Below are 16849 nucleotides of genomic sequence, written 5' to 3' on the forward strand. Positions count from 1 at the left end.
CCTTATAATTCACAAACATTCAATAATAGCGATGAAATTCGCATATTGATACAACATCAAGATTTATGTCTTTTACCATCAAAAAGTTCTCTACATATCGTTGGAAAAATAAGAAGACAAGATGGTACTTTTGTTACTCAAACAAAGTTCGTCAATGATGCTATATGTCACCTATTCGAAGATATCCGATATGAAATTAATGCCATTAAGATAGACAAATGTAAAAATGTTGGACTAACAAGTACGATGAAAGGTTTGGTTTCATTGAATCAAAATCGAAGTCGATTTCTAGAGAATCCTGGCTGGCTTGATATTGAAGCAACTAAGAAGATAACTGACAACAATGGTAACTTTGATGTGTCAATACCTCTTTCAATGATTTTAGGATTTACTGAAGACTATCACAAAATTGTTGTGAATGTAAAGAATGAAATTATTCTTACTCGATCAAGAGATAATTTAAACGCAGTCATGAAAGATACTGTAAAAATTGATAATGTTGATACATACGAGGGTGGTCCGATAAGTACTTAGCCTCACGGCCCGATGGCACCACTCTCGCAAAAGAAATATTCTATCACGTAGTACAACCTTCTCGATGGTTACTGTCAAAATTTCAGCCGGATAGGAGTTGTAGTTTATTTTTGAGAGCGTGTGAAAGCAAGTGTGTCCGTTGATTTTTGAAAAATGGACAAAGAGCAGTATCGGTCGGTGATTCGATTCTTGTTTTTGTAAGGGAAATCGCGCAGCGAAATCAAAAAGCGCTTGGATACTGTGTACGGTGTCTCTTCTCCTTCGATGGCGACCGTCAAAAATTGGTTTAACGAGTTTCAACATGGTCGCACGTCGATTTTAGAAGAGCCACGTCCAGGTGCTCCGAAAACGGCTACCACGGAGGATAACGTGACAAAAATTTACGATCTCGTATTGGCAGATCGACGATTGAAGGTGCGCAAAATAGCTAAGATCGTAGGCATCTCAAAAGACCGCGTGGGTCATGTCCTGCATGGAATTTCGGGCACGAGAAAGCTGTCGGCGCGATGGGTGCCGCGTTTGCTCACTCCGGACAACAAGCGCAAACGTGAGACAAATTCAGAGCAATGTCTGACGCTGTTTAAGCGCAATCCGAAGGAGTTTCTGCGTCGTTTCGTGACAGTCGACAAAACATGGATCCACTGGTATACACCAGAAACCAAGGAACAGTCGAAACAGTGGACTTTACCCGGCGAAAGTGCTCCGAAGAAGGCGAAGACTGCCCTATCGGCCGGACAGGTGATGGCCACCGTTTTCTGGGATTCACAAGGTGTGATCTACATTGACTACCTGGAGAGGGGTAAAACGGTCACGCGGCTGTACCTGCTGAATTATTGGGCCGATTCGACGTCGAATTGCAGAAAAAAAGGCCCCATTTGGCGAAGAAAAAAGTGCTCTTCCATGACAACGCACCGGCTCACACCTCCGCCGTCGCCATGGCCAAATTGGTCGAATTAGGCTACGAACTGCTGCCCCATCCACCGTATTCTCCAGATTTAGACCCGTGCGACTTCTTTTTGTTTCCACACATGAAAAAGTCACTCGCCGGGCAGAAATTTGATTCAAATGAGGAGGTAATCGCTGCCACGGAAGCCTACCTTTCAGACCTCGAGGAAACGTATTTTTTAGACTGGTTAAAGAAGTTGGAGCATCGCTGGGCCAAGTGTATCGAACTAAAAGAAGATTATGTTAAAAAATAAAACGCCTCTTTTCCAAAATTTTCGTTTTTCTTTTGTAGGCTAAGTACTTATCGGACCACCCTCGTATGAGCCTCTTAAAATAGGATTGAATGGTTAATGCCGTATGTAATTATGTCCGATAGGCGTAAAATACAGTTGTTCAATTTCATTCAGAAAAATGCACCTATTTCTATGAGTTTTCGTTCGTGGGATCTTTATGAGTATTCAGCATTACCACAAACATCAAAACATCTTTGGACTGTAAAAACATCCAATCAATTGGAAAAACCAAGATATATTGTATTAGGTTTTCAAACAAAACGCAAGTCTGATAAAACTAAAAATCCTAGCGGATTTGATCATTGGAATGTAACCAATGTTAAACTTTTTCTGAATTCTCAGCAATATCCATATAGAAATTTGAATCTTGATATAAGTAACAATCAATACTCTGTCTTATATAATATATATGCTCAATTCCAATTAAAATATTACAATAGAGACTGTATGTTCAATCCACTTTTAGATCGAAAACAATTTATCACACATGCACCAATAATAATGATAGATTGTTCAAAGCAAAATGAATCTTTGAAACAAGCTGCTGTCGATGTACGTCTTGAGTTTCAAACCAAAAATGATGTGCCCTCGGAAACAGCTACATATTGTTTGATTTTACACGATCGTATAGTTAAGTATAATCCTATAAGTGGTCATGTAACCAAACTTGTATAAATCGTATAATAGCTATATCGTATATACTTTTTCTGAATACGTACACTGCCCGTCAATCACTTTTGCCATGCTTACCTCAAAAGTAGGCAAATTTGAAAGTATTGTATCTCGGTCGGAAATCATCGTATCACAAAAAACCGCAGGGCATTTTAAAGGTAATTGCAAAAGCTTGCATTTAAGACGTGCAGAGACTTAAAAATGAAAATATGTGTTTTTTACAGTAAAAAAACGATTACAAAAATTTCAATTTTTTTAACCTCGACTTAAATCAATGCCAATTTAGAACCAGACGGTGGAGGGCAAATCGACCGAAGGGGTTCGGAGGGTAATGTTTTTCCCTTCAAGTTAGCCCCCCCCCCCCCCGCGGGATTCTATCCGATGTTTTTTAACCGAGTTACGGCGTTTTTTGTAAAAAAATAACCTTTTTTTTCAATCCTCAATTACTTCGACTTGCGTACGTTTTGGAAAAAAATGCCAAAAAGAAAAAAGTTTCATTTTGTGCCCAGAATACGAAAATAAAGTTAAAATAAAGAAATAGAGAAAAAATTTTTTTTCGGTTTTTTAGCGCATTAAAAAAATAAAGGAATATAACTTTTTTTTTTACGCTTAGTTTTAGTTTTTTGTGATTTACTACGTCCCTAGACATTTTAAAACGAAGCGTAAAAAAAAAGTTGAATTCCTTTATTTTTTTAATGCTCTAAAAAACCGAAAAAAAATTTTTTCTCTATTTCTTTCTTTTGACTTTATTTTCGTATTCTTGGGCACAAAATGAAACTTTTTTCTCCTTGGCATTTTTTTCCAAAACGTACGCAAGTCGAAATTATTGAGGATTGAAAAAAAAGGTTATTTTTTTACAAAAAACGCCGTAACTCGGTTAAAAAACATCGGATAGAATCCCACGGGTGGGGGCTAATTTGAAGGGAAAAACATTACCCTCCGAACCCCTTCGGTCGATTTGCCCTCCACCTCCTGGTTCTAAATTGGCATTGATTTAAGTCGAGGTTAAAAAAATTGAAATATTTGTAATCGTTTTTTTACTGTAAAAAACACATATTTTCATTTTTAAGTCTTTGCACGTCTTAAATGCAAGCTTTTGCAATTACCTTTAAAATGCCCTGCTGTTTTTTGTGATACGATGATTTCCGACCGAGATACAAAACTTTCAAGTTTGCCTAATTTTGAGGTAAGCATGGCAAAAGTGATTGACGGGCAGTGTAACTCTAATTGAAGAACTTGAAAAAAAAGCACTTGGATTGAGATATCTTGGCGGATATTTACTTGAATTTGTAAAACCATAAAGTTTTTATCAATGTAACAGAACATTGCATAAATAAAACCCAAGTCGAATAAATACTTCAGTCTTTTTCATTCATTTCAACGATGAGCATTGTTGTGTTTGAACGCAAACTTGGTAGATCTGACGAATCAAACTTGAAAAATTTACATGAGAATCTGTTAGTCGAACTAAAAAATATTAAAGATACTATATTAAAGTTAAAAGCTGAATTAAAAGAAATGAATTCAATGATCGATATTAATCGAATGGAACTTGATATGAAATTTCTAGGGGTATATTCAGACATTGACAAGTTGAAGCAAAGTCAGTTACTCCCACCATTATGTGCTTGCAGCTTGTGTAAAGAAGCTTGGCTCATGAACCACACCTTATTCACTTTCTGTATCTGTACCACGGCTCGTTTGCCTTCTGTAGCAACACCAGCTCAATCATGACACAATTTATTGATTTCATTCAAGCTAAGGTATTAGCCAGCTTGAATGCACATATTATTTCTGTTTGATGGTACAGATCCTACGATTCAGGAAGAGATGGATTCCTTAAAGTATTGTTATGACGAAGGTGTCGAATTGATAACAGATGCTTATTATTATGAATATTCGGAGAAAGATTGCAGAAGAATCCAATACTCCATAGCCTTGTTGAAAGGTCTTTGGTATATGAAAGATTACCAGAAGACTATTGGTCATGGAAATGGTTATATTCATGATTTTAAACTAGATGATATTCCAAGTGCTATTCAAAGTAAATTAGCTACAGAAATATTGACGAATATTCATTATTCAATAAACAAGGTTTTTTTCAAATATATGGCTGAATGTGTTGAAGCCACGGTATGTAATTTGCTCAAAAAGTCATTTCTAAAGGAAGTAGACATTGTTTTTACAGCTGTGTATCAAAAACAAATTAGCAATCAATTTCCAAAAAAAATAAAAGTCAAGCTGTTCAAAGTGGAAACTATTCCTCTTTATTCAACTCAAACCTATCAGAAATAGTTTGAAGAAAAAGTACAAGAACCTCTGATGACTATGATGGAAAAATTTGAACGTAACTATCCTTCTTACTCTTTCGAAATTATGACAAATGCAGTTGTCAGCTATAAGTAGCGCAGTTTGAGCATCATCAGATCATTCAGCAACAAACATTCAAATAATATGGACCGCTATCCAAATGTGGAGTACTCTCGTCTTCTGCAAATCAACAGTTTGACAACGGAAAGAAAAAAACAAATAATCATATGTACATGTATAATCATTGTAAGCATATAATCATCATGCTCAACCTCAATGATTGTTTAGTTGTCTATAATTTATGATAATAATAGATTTTTGTTCATGTAAATTATATCTCTGTTTATTTAATAAACTCAACTCCGAAAGTTGATGATAAAAAAACTTGTATACTTACACAGACCTACACTTTCTACTTAATCACAATCAATCAACATAAAGCAACGTTCACTCCAACGTTCAGAAAAGCGTGGCAGTCAACGGAACTTCCTGACGCTACTAATCATAATTTTGGAGCTTGCAACAGATAAAATGAAAGCTCACATCAAGCACTTTGATGAAAAAAGTTTTATTTCGATATCTTTATTAAAGCGTTTATTACAATGCTACGAATTTTATCCATTTAACACAAGCTGTCTTCTTAATTTTCAATTAGATCAACTTGTAGAGAATGACTTATCGAATAAGCGGGTATTTTTTACTTTTAGAAATATTGATATATGATTTGACCAGAAATTATTAACGCTCAAAGTTAACGAAAAATGTTAAACATTCGACCTTGAAAAATTTATAGCTTTTGAAATATCTATTTTATGAAAAAGTTGCTAAAGATATTTTCGTCTTAAAATAAGCCAGTAGTAGGGGCTAAGGGGATCCTGAGCTACTTACCATGCGATTTTTTGATGCCTACTCTACCGACGATCGGTAATGTTATAAATCCTCATATTGGCGATCTGTGAGCTGCTTTATCGACAGATGTTTATCGAACTGCTTGACTGGAATCGTTTGCAACTGACTGTGTACAGACGTGCAGACCCCATTCCCCCAGCCGGCAGTTACCGATTCATTGCAGATAAACTCTTTTTTGATGGTTTGTTTAAACAAATGCATTTTAAACAAATTTCCTCGCAATTTTAGCAACATATAATTGTGGATTCGAATTCAGCGATTCAAAATACATGAGAATAGTGGGAGTCAATCCAGGCATTGAACTAAAATATCCATTTGGGCTTCGAGAAAATAAAACACAAACATCTCAAAATATGCAAACGCAACTACCTGCTCTGAGTCATTCATCCTTCGCCTGAGCCGTGCTTTCTCTCTCCACCTCTTACTACCAGGGTGGTCCGATAAGTACTTAGCCTACAAAAGTAAAACGAAAATTTTGGAAAAGTGGTGTTTTATTTTTTAACATAGTCTCCTTTTAGTTCGATACACTTGGCCCAGCGATGCTCCAACTTCTTTAACCCGTCTGAAAAATACGTTTCCTCGAGGTCTGAAAAGTAGGCTTCCGTGGCAGCGATTACCTACTCATTCGACTCAAATTTCTACCCGGCGAGTGACTTTTTCAAGTTTGGAAACAAAAAGAAGTCGCACGGGTCTAAATCTGGAGAATACGGTGGATGGGGCAGCAGTTCGTAGCCTAATTCGACCAATTTGGCCATGGCGACGGCGGAGGTGTGAGCCGGTGCGTTGCCATGGAAGAGTACTTTTTTCTTCGCCAAATGGGGCCTTTTTTTCTGCAATTCGACGTCGAATCGGCCCAATAATTCAGCAGGTACAGCCGTGTGACCGTTTTACCCCTCTCCAGGTAGTCAATGTAGATCCCACCTTGTGAATCCCAGAAAACGGTGGCCATCACCTGTCCGGCCGATGGGGCAGTCTTCGCCTTCTTCGGAGCACTTTCGCCGGGTAAAGTCCACTGTTTCGACTGTTCCTTGGTTTCTGGTGTATACCAGTGGATCCATGTTTTGTCGACTGTCACGAAACGACGCAGAAACTCCTTCGGATTGCGCTTAAGGTAGCTCACCAGTGTGGTGACGTATCTAGTGAGAGGCCCCTTCAGCAAACATACATATTTGTGTAACTTTTTGGGTTTATTTTTATTTTAAAACTATTTTTTGAATATTCGATCACATTAATTAGTAAAGCATTGAAAATAAAGTAAAAAGCAAAAATTTTTTATTTCCTCTAAAAAAGATTCTTATTTTGTATACGTCAGTGAGTACGTAATTTGGCAACGTCGCAATATATGTTACAGAGCTACAGAGCACGTGTTCGGTGTTTTTATCGAGATATTGTTCTGACGGCTTAGATGTATGTTGTGTTTGTTTACTCTTATTTTTTATAAAAATGTATAATGTGCGTGCAACAATTGGCAAAAAAAAGGGAAAATTTATTAAAAAAACTGAAAAAGAGAAGATATCGAAATTGATTGAAAGTACACGAGGTAAACAAGGAAGGCCTCTAAACAAAACACAAGTTATTGAGGTTAGTAAATAGTAATTCATGTGCAGTTGTTATTAATTATTATGTACTATAGTATACAGTAGTATATAATAATATATTATTATATTGAATGAAAATTGTTTTATTCTATATTTAGTATGTGTTATAGATTAGTGTAAAATAACTATTGATTATGAAAATATTTGTTTACAGATGACTGATAACAGGGACAACCAATGTCAGGTAGTTAGATATGTTTCTTACCATGGACGTAGGATAGTGGAAATGGATAAGTTAGCAAAGGATTTATGGTGTAAATCATGTAAAGTTCCCATAAGTCTAGCACATCTGGTGGAGGAAAAGAAAAAAGGTCTAGCGAGCCAGCTATTCATTCAGTGCTTTTCCTGTAAAGCCATACAGTGTGTAGAAACCAGTTCTAAAAGTTGTAAATATTATTATGACTCCAACTTGAAATTAGCTATGGGTAATGAGAAAATTTTTACTATTTAAATTAATTATATTTCTATACAAATAAATGTAATAACAATTATACTGTACAGGTATGTTAGATAGCGGCGAAGGAGAAAGTGGAGTGAATACAATGTTGTCTGCGCTGAACGTACCACCAGTCAACAAGAATTCTCTCAAACGTTATGAACGAGTAGTGGGCCCAGCTATAGATAAAGTTGCTAATGAGTCATGCATCAAAGCTATCCAAGAAGAGAAAAGATTAACACTCCAACATGAAGAAAAGTAAGTTACAAAAAAAAAACAGTGATATATACTACTTATTTAATATTTAAAAAAAAAAATGCTGTATAAAAATTTACATGTATAAGCTTCGAAAAATAATTGTGTAATTTATTTATACTGCTGGAATGTTATTATCAGTAAGCTACAATCTTTAGATTCAATCATGAATGTTTTACGAGTACTACAGTTAAGATTTACAGAAGAATTATTTACACATATTTACATTTATATATATTTATACATCCATTTACGACAATGTATAATTTTATTATTATCAATATTTCATTGTATTAATATTATACATTTACATAAAATTTAATTAATTTATAATTATATTTACAATTAGATTTAGATATATTTACATTTATTTACAATTAGATATAGATATATTTATACACTGATATACATATATTTTTTCTATTTACAATGAAATTAAGTTAAGCTTATTTCTGTAAACTTTTATACAAATATTTTGTTTTTATTATTAAATTAATATTATGATTCTCAACTCATGTAATACTGATGTGAATAAATAAACGATTTTTCACAAGTAACAGTGAAATAATTTTTTTCATAAAATTATTGTAATTTTTTTTCAACAGCAATAATAATGAAAGTACAGTTAACAACAACAATGTCACAGATTTGACTAGATCATTCGATGCAGCTTGGACCAAAAAAGGACGCCAACACAATAGTTTGAGTGGTATTTATATATAAGAAAGATGTTTTCTATTTATTTTTTTTTTCTAATAAAATTTTTTAAAAATGCAATTGAGTATGTAGGTCATTCGTCATTGCACGGCTATTTTTCCAAAAAAGCTATGGGATTTGCTTATCGAGAATTGTACTGTAGAAATTGCAAACAAAAAAAAAATACAAACCACATATGTAAAAAAAATCATACTGGATCATCAAAATCTATGGAAGCAGATATGGCAGTAGAATTGATTTTAAAAAATGATAATTTGGTGAATAATAAATGTAGAATTAAAACAGTGATTGGAGACGATGATTCATCTGCTGTTGCAGCTTTAAGAAGACTGTCGCCTTATGCTATTACTAAATGGTCGGATTACAATCATGTTAAAAAAACTTTTAACAGTAAGTTGTATGATATAAAATTAAACCCAACTCTTACAGAGTATTTTTCAAAGTCTTTCGCTCTTGCTATTAAGCAAAATCAAGGTAACGCAGATAAAGTGAAAAAATCATTAGAAAATATCATACCTCATGGGTTTGGTGAGCATGACAATTGTGGATCATTTTGTAATAAAAAAGATGAATCATCTACTTACACTTATTTTAAAAATGGTGAACCTCTATCAAATAATGCTTTAAGAGAAAAATTAGAGAAGATCATTCAACCTTTCATAAACAGCTCTTCCCAAATTGCTCCATGTGCTTCAAGTCAAGTAAACGAATCGTTTAATAATATTGTTTGTTCGAAGCATCCAAAATCTAGATTTTATGGAGGATCAGAAAGTCACTGCTATCGCGTTGCATTAGCAGTATGTCAAAAAAATATTGGCTACGAATTTCCAGTTGAAGTTAATAAAATTTTGAATTTATCTCCTGGTAAACATATATCAAACTATCGGAAAAAGAAACAATTGCATGAATCTGAAATTCGATCGAGAAATAGTACTGTTCCAGCAAAAAAAAGACGACTTGAACTGAAGAGAGAGAGATCAGCCAAGAATAGTGTAATAGAGAACAAAGAAGGCTTGTCGTATGAGTCTGGTTCAGGATATCTGAATACCTCAGATTTAATCGATGAAACATCAATAATGAGAGGTATAAATATTTTTATTACTTTTACAATTATAAATTGATTCTATTCATTTTCATATTTATTTTCTTATTTATAGATGACGTTGACTTTAAAGATTGTGCAATAATTATTTTCGATTTAGAAACAACTGGCCGTCATGCAGCAGCTGAAATTGTTCAGGTAACAAAAATTTGGTTTTATACTTAATTGAATGAATTTCATTTTGCGTTTAATAATAAAATCATGTTCGCGTATTTATAGATTGGAGCAATAAGCGGCGATGCTGAATTTGAAGTGTATATGATGCCTAAAGGAAATATGACTTTCGAAGCTTCAGAAGTAAATGGTATCAAAATATGTGATGATAAAATGTATTATTTTGATCAAGAAGTAATAACTTCTTCTCAACGAGATGGTTTTTTAAGCTTCCTTTATTTTTTGAAACGTCAAGGAAAACCATGCATTTTACTTGCACACAATGGATTCAGGTAACTTTATCATAAACATATTTATGTAGAAAAATTTTACACACAATATTTACTGTAATATTTATATATTTTTAGGTTTGACGCACAGAAGCTCATTAACTGTGCAAAAACTTCAGGTCTTTTGACAGAAATGATGATGTTTGTTAAAGGTTTCTGTGATAGCTTACCTATTTTTAAATTATTGCTACCGGCGAGAGTCAAATCTAAATTAAGTTTCAAGCAAGAAAAATTAGCCAAAGAATATTTATATAAAAAGGATATTAAAATTTCGCACAATGCTCTTAATGATGTGATAAATGTACAACAATTAGTAGAAAAATTATTAGGAAAATTACGTAATGGCGATAAATCTATTATTTATGAAACCTGTCGAACGGTTGACTCATTTATAAACAAAAAAGAAAATGAAAAAAAAATACAAATTTTGAAAAAAACTCTGTCAGGATTGCCTATTTCTAAATGTATCATGAGCAAGATAGCTAAATCAGGCATAGATAGAAATTTATTAGAAAAGACATATGAAACTAACGGTTATGAAGGATTAAGTGTATTATTAGGTGAAAACGTTACCAAAAGTAAAAAAATTATTACAAGTATTGCTGCAGCTTTAAAGAAATAATAACGATAAATTGAAGAAATTTTAATTTACTTTTGTGATATTTTGTATAAGAAAAAAGATGGTTATGTATTGTAATATTAAAGTAAAAGTAATAAAAATTTGTTATTTAATTCAATTCTTTTCTTTTACAATTTCTTACCTCACCAATTTGTATCATAAAACTGAATATACTCCATTATTTACTATATTAAAATGCAAATGATTCAAATTTACCACGGTTTATACAGCTGCGACGTTGCCACATCTAAGACGCATGCGCAAACATGTCAATAAATTGTTGTCTCAATAATATGTTGATACTTTAGAACTAATTATTTTATTTATTTGTCCGATTCCATGGAAGAGCACTTTTTTCTTCGCCAAATGGGGCCTTTTTTTCTGCAATTCGACGTCGAATCGGCCCAATAATTCAGCAGGTACAGCCGCGTGACCGTTTTACCCCTCTCCAGGTAGTCAATGTAGATCACACCTTGTGAATCCCAGAAAACGGTGGCCATCACCTGTCCGGCCGATAGGGCAGTCTTCGCCTTCTTCGGAGCACTTTCGCCGGGTAAAGTCCACTGTTTCGACTGTTCCTTGGTTTCTGGTGTATACCAGTGGATCCATGTTTTGTCGACTGTCACGAAACGACGCAGAAACTCCTTCGGATTGCGCTTAAACAGCGTCAGACATTGCTCTGAATTTGTCTCACGTTTGCGCTTGTTGTCCGGAGTGAGCAAACGCGGCACCCATCGCGCCGACAGCTTTCTCGTGCCCGAAATTCCATGCAGGACATGACCCACGCGGTCTTTTGAGATGCCTACGATCTTAGCTATTTTGCGCACCTTCAATCGTCGATCTGCCAATACGAGATCGTAAATTTTTGTCACGTTATCCTCCGTGGTAGCCGTTTTCGGAGCACCTGGACGTGGCTCTTCTAAAATCGACGTGCGACCATGTTGAAACTCGTTAAACCAATTTTTGACGGTCGCCATCGAAGGAGAAGAGACACCGTACACAGTATCCAAGCGCTTTTTGATTTCGCTGCGCGATTTCCCTTACAAAAACAAGAATCGAATCACCGACCGATACTGCTCTTTGTCCATTTTTCAAAAATCAACGGACACACTTGCTTTCACACGCTCTCAAAAATAAACTACAACTCCTATCCGGCTGAAATTTTGACAGTAACCATCGAGAAGGTTGTACTACGTGATAGAATATTTCTTTTGCGAGAGTGGTGCCATCGGGCCGTGAGGCTAAGTACTTATCGGACCACCCTCGTATGTATCAACATTATCAATTTTTACAGTATCTTTCATGACTGCGTTTAAATTATCTCTTGATCGAGTAAGAATAATTTCATTCTTTACATTCACAACAATTTTGTGATAGTCTTCAGTAAATCCTAAAATCATTGAAAGAGGTATTGACACATCAAAGTTACCATTGTTGTCAGTTATCTTCTTAGTTGCTTCAATATCAAGCCAGCCAGGATTCTCTAGAAATCGACTTCGATTTTGATTCAATGAAACCAAACCTTTCATCGTACTTGTTAGTCCAACATTTTTACATTTGTCTATCTTAATGGCATTAATTTCATATCGGATATCTTCGAATAGGTGACATATAGCATCATTGACGAACTTTGTTTGAGTAACAAAAGTACCATCTTGTCTTCTTATTTTTCCAACGATATGTAGAGAACTTTTTGATGGTAAAAGACATAAATCTTGATGTTGTATCAATATGCGAATTTCATCGCTATTATTGAATGTTTGTGAATTATAAGGTTGATGTGCATGAAATTCATAGTGAGCTATGGATTCATCAAAAATGACAGGTGCTTGCACACTAAGTATTTCTTCCATCTTTGAGATGATAAAAACACACAAATATACAAGTTTATTTTTCAAATTTTTCACGTTTCTTCTTCTTTTTATTGCGGCGCTTCCGACAACGTTCAGACCGAGATTTTTCAGGAACTGATTGTTGCGTCGTGTTAGACTTTTGGCTATCCATTGATGACTGACTTTCTGAGCGCATGATGGAGTTGTTATATAGCCGTTGCCTACTTTATGATTATAAGCTATTCCCATCATAAAACTCTTTATGTGTAAACGGATCGTGATTGTTTCACCACGAAAGTATGAATTTCCATCTTGATCAATTAGATGTAGCTGTAAATGATCGATAACTTTGACAGTTACAGGCAAATATATGATCTGTTTAGGAACTTCAATGATTTTATATCCTGGTGGTACAGTTGGAAAGAATTCGTGAATGATATGTCCCTTATTTTAATTGACATATGCTCCAGATGTTATGTTACATTCGACGCGTAGAGCGTTCACTTTGAGAATGGCAACAGGCATGTCAGAGACATTATTTATACGAGGTCTGTCCGGAAAGTATCGGGCCTACGTTTATATCTTCGCGCCATAGTGTTCGAGCGACCTCTACCGGACAGGAACGTCAGCAGTAAAGCCTCACGAATCTATTGGTTACTTACTGACACTGATTTTGATATTGTCAAAAATGACTGAAAAACAAGATCAACGAATTTGCATCAAATTTTGCTTTCAACTCGGAAAAACGAGTTCGGAAACTATTGAAATGATGCAAAAGGCTTTCGGAAGCGAGTGTATGAGCAAAACACGAATAAAATAGTGGTATAAACTGTTCAAGGATGGTCGCACTTCTGTCGATAGTGATTCTCGTTCCGGCCGACCTTCGACGACAAAAACCGCAGATAATATTGAGCGGGTGCGACTTACAATCGAACAAGATCGTCGTATGACTGTGCGAGAACTAGAAGAAGACCTTGGGATACCAAAAACTATCATTTCAGAAATTTTAACCGAAAATTTAGGAATGAAACGCGTGTGTGCGAAATTCATCCCAAAATTGCTCACAGCAGAGCAGAAGAACATTCGCTTAGAAATCCCTGTGGACACTCTGAAAATGGTCAATAATGATGATAATGTGCTTAGAAAAGTTATTACAGGTGATGAATCATGGGTTTATGGTTATGATCCTGAAATAAAACAACAATCTTCACAGTGGAAGCATTCTGAATCGCCAAGACCAAAAAAAGCACGTCAAAGTCGGAGCAATGTTAAGTCAATGTTGATTGTTTTTCTTGATTGTGAAGGTGTTGTACATCACGAATATGCATCAACAGGTCAGACAATCTATAATGAATAATACGTTCAAATTTTGAAACGTTTGCGTGATGCAGTAAGAAGAAAACAGCCGCACTTTTGGGAAAGTGGTGACTGGCTTCTCCATCACGATAATGCGCCAGCGCTTTCATACAATCTTGTGCAGCAGTGTTTGAGCAAATACAATATCGCATTGCTTCGACAACCTCCATATAGTCCCGACATAGCCCCTTGTGACTTTGTGGCCGTTTCCAAAACTAAAGCCCCTTGTGGCTGTTTCCAAAACTAAAAAAACCACTGAAAGGACACCGATTCGATGACAAAACGGTTGAAAATAATGCGATGAGTGTACTTAAGGCTATCCCTAAAAGTGAGTTCCAGGACTGTTTTGATAAGTGGAAACATCGATGGAACCGTGTTATTCAGTCAAGTGGGGATTACTTTGAAGGATGCCACCCACCAGATGATAAAGAATAACGCTAGCACGAAAATATAAAGATAGGCCCGATACTTTTCGGACAGACCTCGTATCTACGGGCAACAACCGTTTGGTGATACCTAACATACGTCCAATAGAGTTATTTGATTGAAAATCGATTGGTGTATTACAAGTTATTTCACTGCATAAAGTATTGTTGTTTGGGCTTTATTTCAAGTTTGATCCCTGTTGACTTCAAGTAACCTTTCAAATATTTATCTCTGTCACCAATTTCATAACTGCCTGTTGGTAGTTGAATTTCAATGTCACCAACTTTGAACTTATTGTGTCCAACATCAACATTTGGTATCGAATTGAATGTAAGTAATTCTACCAAACCAAGAACATAAGTTTTATCTCTATCCAGTTCTATCGGTGGAAAATAGTATGTTTCTAGTATAGATGATCTACCAGAAAAATTCAGGTAATGATTCAACCATGTTGAGTGATCGTTCAAAACTGAATTATTTATTCACAATTCTCAGTATTTATACAAATGGTAATTGTCATGATACTCTAGCAAATCACATACAAATTTCAAACATACTCGTAAATGACCACAAGTATAAGTATTATAATTTTGATATTTTTTATAATTGTATTTGATTTGATCAACTTTGAAATATTTCATAAGATCTAGAGGTGGTTTTAAATCACCAAAACTATCAAAGTAATAAACATTTTTGCCACTTTTTCGATATGCTACCCAATGCGTACCAGGTCCTGAACTATCATCAAGATTTACAACAGCACACTCGTTGAATCGTGGACGTGTTGGCAGAGAGTTCCTCATAAAAACACCACGAAAGTTCGCAATTTGCTATTCGCGAGCATATTTCTTTATTCGAGGACGATGAGGTAGTTTTACTTCAAATTTTTTTCTTAGTCTTCTTGACTTTACTTGTTGTATTGAAGGCTATACCAAAACCTTCTTTATATGGTCTCAAATATAGATCTTTACCAATAGCTAAAGCTTCAACATGTTGGTTGTGTCTCTTCTGTTCTTCTAATTGTTTTTTGGCAGAACTCGCTCGTTTAACAGCCTGAGCTATCCCCGCTGCACCGCCTGCTAAAGATCCAAGAGCGCTGAGACCTGCAAAAACCGGAATGAGTGCAGCTAGAAAACCTCCTACTTTTGGGATTGGAAGTATTCGTGGTAAATTTATATTTTTCTTTCGACCAACACTTTTCATATTTTTACGTGCTGCGTTCAAAGCACTTTTAATAACAATTTTTGAGTCATTAGAAGGAGTTATGGATTTCTTCGTCATACTGATTAATCTTTTCATACTTAAAGTCTTTCTCTTCTTGGAACGTTTTTTCGAAATCTTCCTTTTCTTGAGATACTTCTTGCCGAGCCCCATTCCAAAAGTTGATTTTGCTTTCATGATATTTGTAACAGCGTATGCTGCAGCTTTTTCACCTTAAGTAGCGTCAGAACTACGTACACGTTGCCAAGCTTTATTAGCTAATACTTTGTATGCAGCGTTGCGTGCTTGAATATCTTTATTTTTAGAGTAGGCAATGTCGTGATCTTTACATGCAGTGTCTAAAGGATTAATGCCAGGGTCTCTGCGAACCAATCGTTTATATAGCTTTGTTCCAGGTCGACAATACTGATAACCAGGTATATGAACTTCAAAAGGTAAGTTATTTATCAAGTTGTTCACTAGCCCTCTACCCGATTTCCTCTTCTTTTTTCTCTCATGGACGAGCATTATTTGAGAGTTTGATAATGAATGCACAAAACTTATATATATAAACTCTTTTATAGTAAAATTTATCAGTTTTAATTCAGAGTTTGATGTAAAATGGATATAAAGGAGCAGTCTCTGAAGCTTCCCGTGATAAATTTTGACTCTTTGAAGTTTTCCCGAGTTTTCCGAGTGCTGAAGCGAGCCAGCTGAATTATCCAGACGTCAACCGAAAGTTGTACTTTCGTCGCTACTGTTACGAGTGTGTGCGAGTGTGTGTGGGTGCAATGTTTCGCTATCGAGGGCGAAACCGAGAGTGCGAGTCACATTATTCAAAAAGACTGATATCTCGGAGGCGGACATACGAACTTGATTCTCCCCCCTTCTAATAGTGCGACCGATAATAAGGTAAGCTGGCCAGCTTAGTATCGCGACTTTTTATATGACTGTGCGGAACTAATTACTAATCCCTCGTACTCTGTAAGAATCGGTAGCGTGCATGTGCTAACTCTGCGAACAAAGAACTGCGAACGCTCCGGCACTGCATGTTATTATCGCACGCGCGCTACGTAAATATAAACACGCGGGCCAAGTATTTTGTAGAGCATAGAGAAATAAATTAACTCGCATGTAATTTAAACGATGATTTTACTGTTATCATTTCTTGCTAGTAGTAAGTTGGTTGACTGACTCCCGTC

The 16849-nt window shown here is 35.4% G+C and overlaps 1 protein-coding gene across 1 annotated transcript; it reads left to right on the forward strand.

The window, feature by feature from the left end:
- The first annotated feature begins 246 nt into the window (after nt 1-246).
- LOC131675276 (uncharacterized) lies at nt 247-10836 on the forward strand. The gene is made up of 10 exons (XM_058954202.1): nt 247-483; nt 4269-4577; nt 7416-7686; nt 7763-7955; nt 8558-8661; nt 8889-9752; nt 9827-9909; nt 9991-10217; nt 10293-10552; nt 10661-10836. The coding sequence occupies exons 1-10, from the start codon at nt 247-249 to the stop codon at nt 10834-10836; spliced, it is 2724 nt and encodes a 907-aa protein (XP_058810185.1).
- The last annotated feature ends 6013 nt before the right edge of the window (nt 10837-16849 follow it).

This window comes from Phymastichus coffea, unplaced genomic scaffold (assembly GCF_024137745.1).
Source record: "Phymastichus coffea isolate CEN01 unplaced genomic scaffold, Cenicafe_Pcof_1.1 PCOF00018, whole genome shotgun sequence".
NCBI classification, from domain to species: Eukaryota; Metazoa; Arthropoda; class Insecta; order Hymenoptera; family Eulophidae; genus Phymastichus; species Phymastichus coffea.

What these genes read in the sequence shown, in the direction of transcription:
- LOC131675276 (XM_058954202.1), top strand. Translation starts at nt 247, where the DNA reads ATGAAAGGTTTGGTTTCATTGAATCAAAATCGAAGTCGATTTCTAGAG. An exon ending in CAACTTGAAATTAGCTATGG is followed by an intron (nt 7,687 to 7,762) that starts GTAATGAGAAAA and finishes TATACTGTACAG; the next exon opens with GTATGTTAGATAGCGGCGAA. An exon ending in ACACTCCAACATGAAGAAAA is followed by an intron (nt 7,956 to 8,557) that starts GTAAGTTACAAA and finishes TTTTTTCAACAG; the next exon opens with CAATAATAATGAAAGTACAG.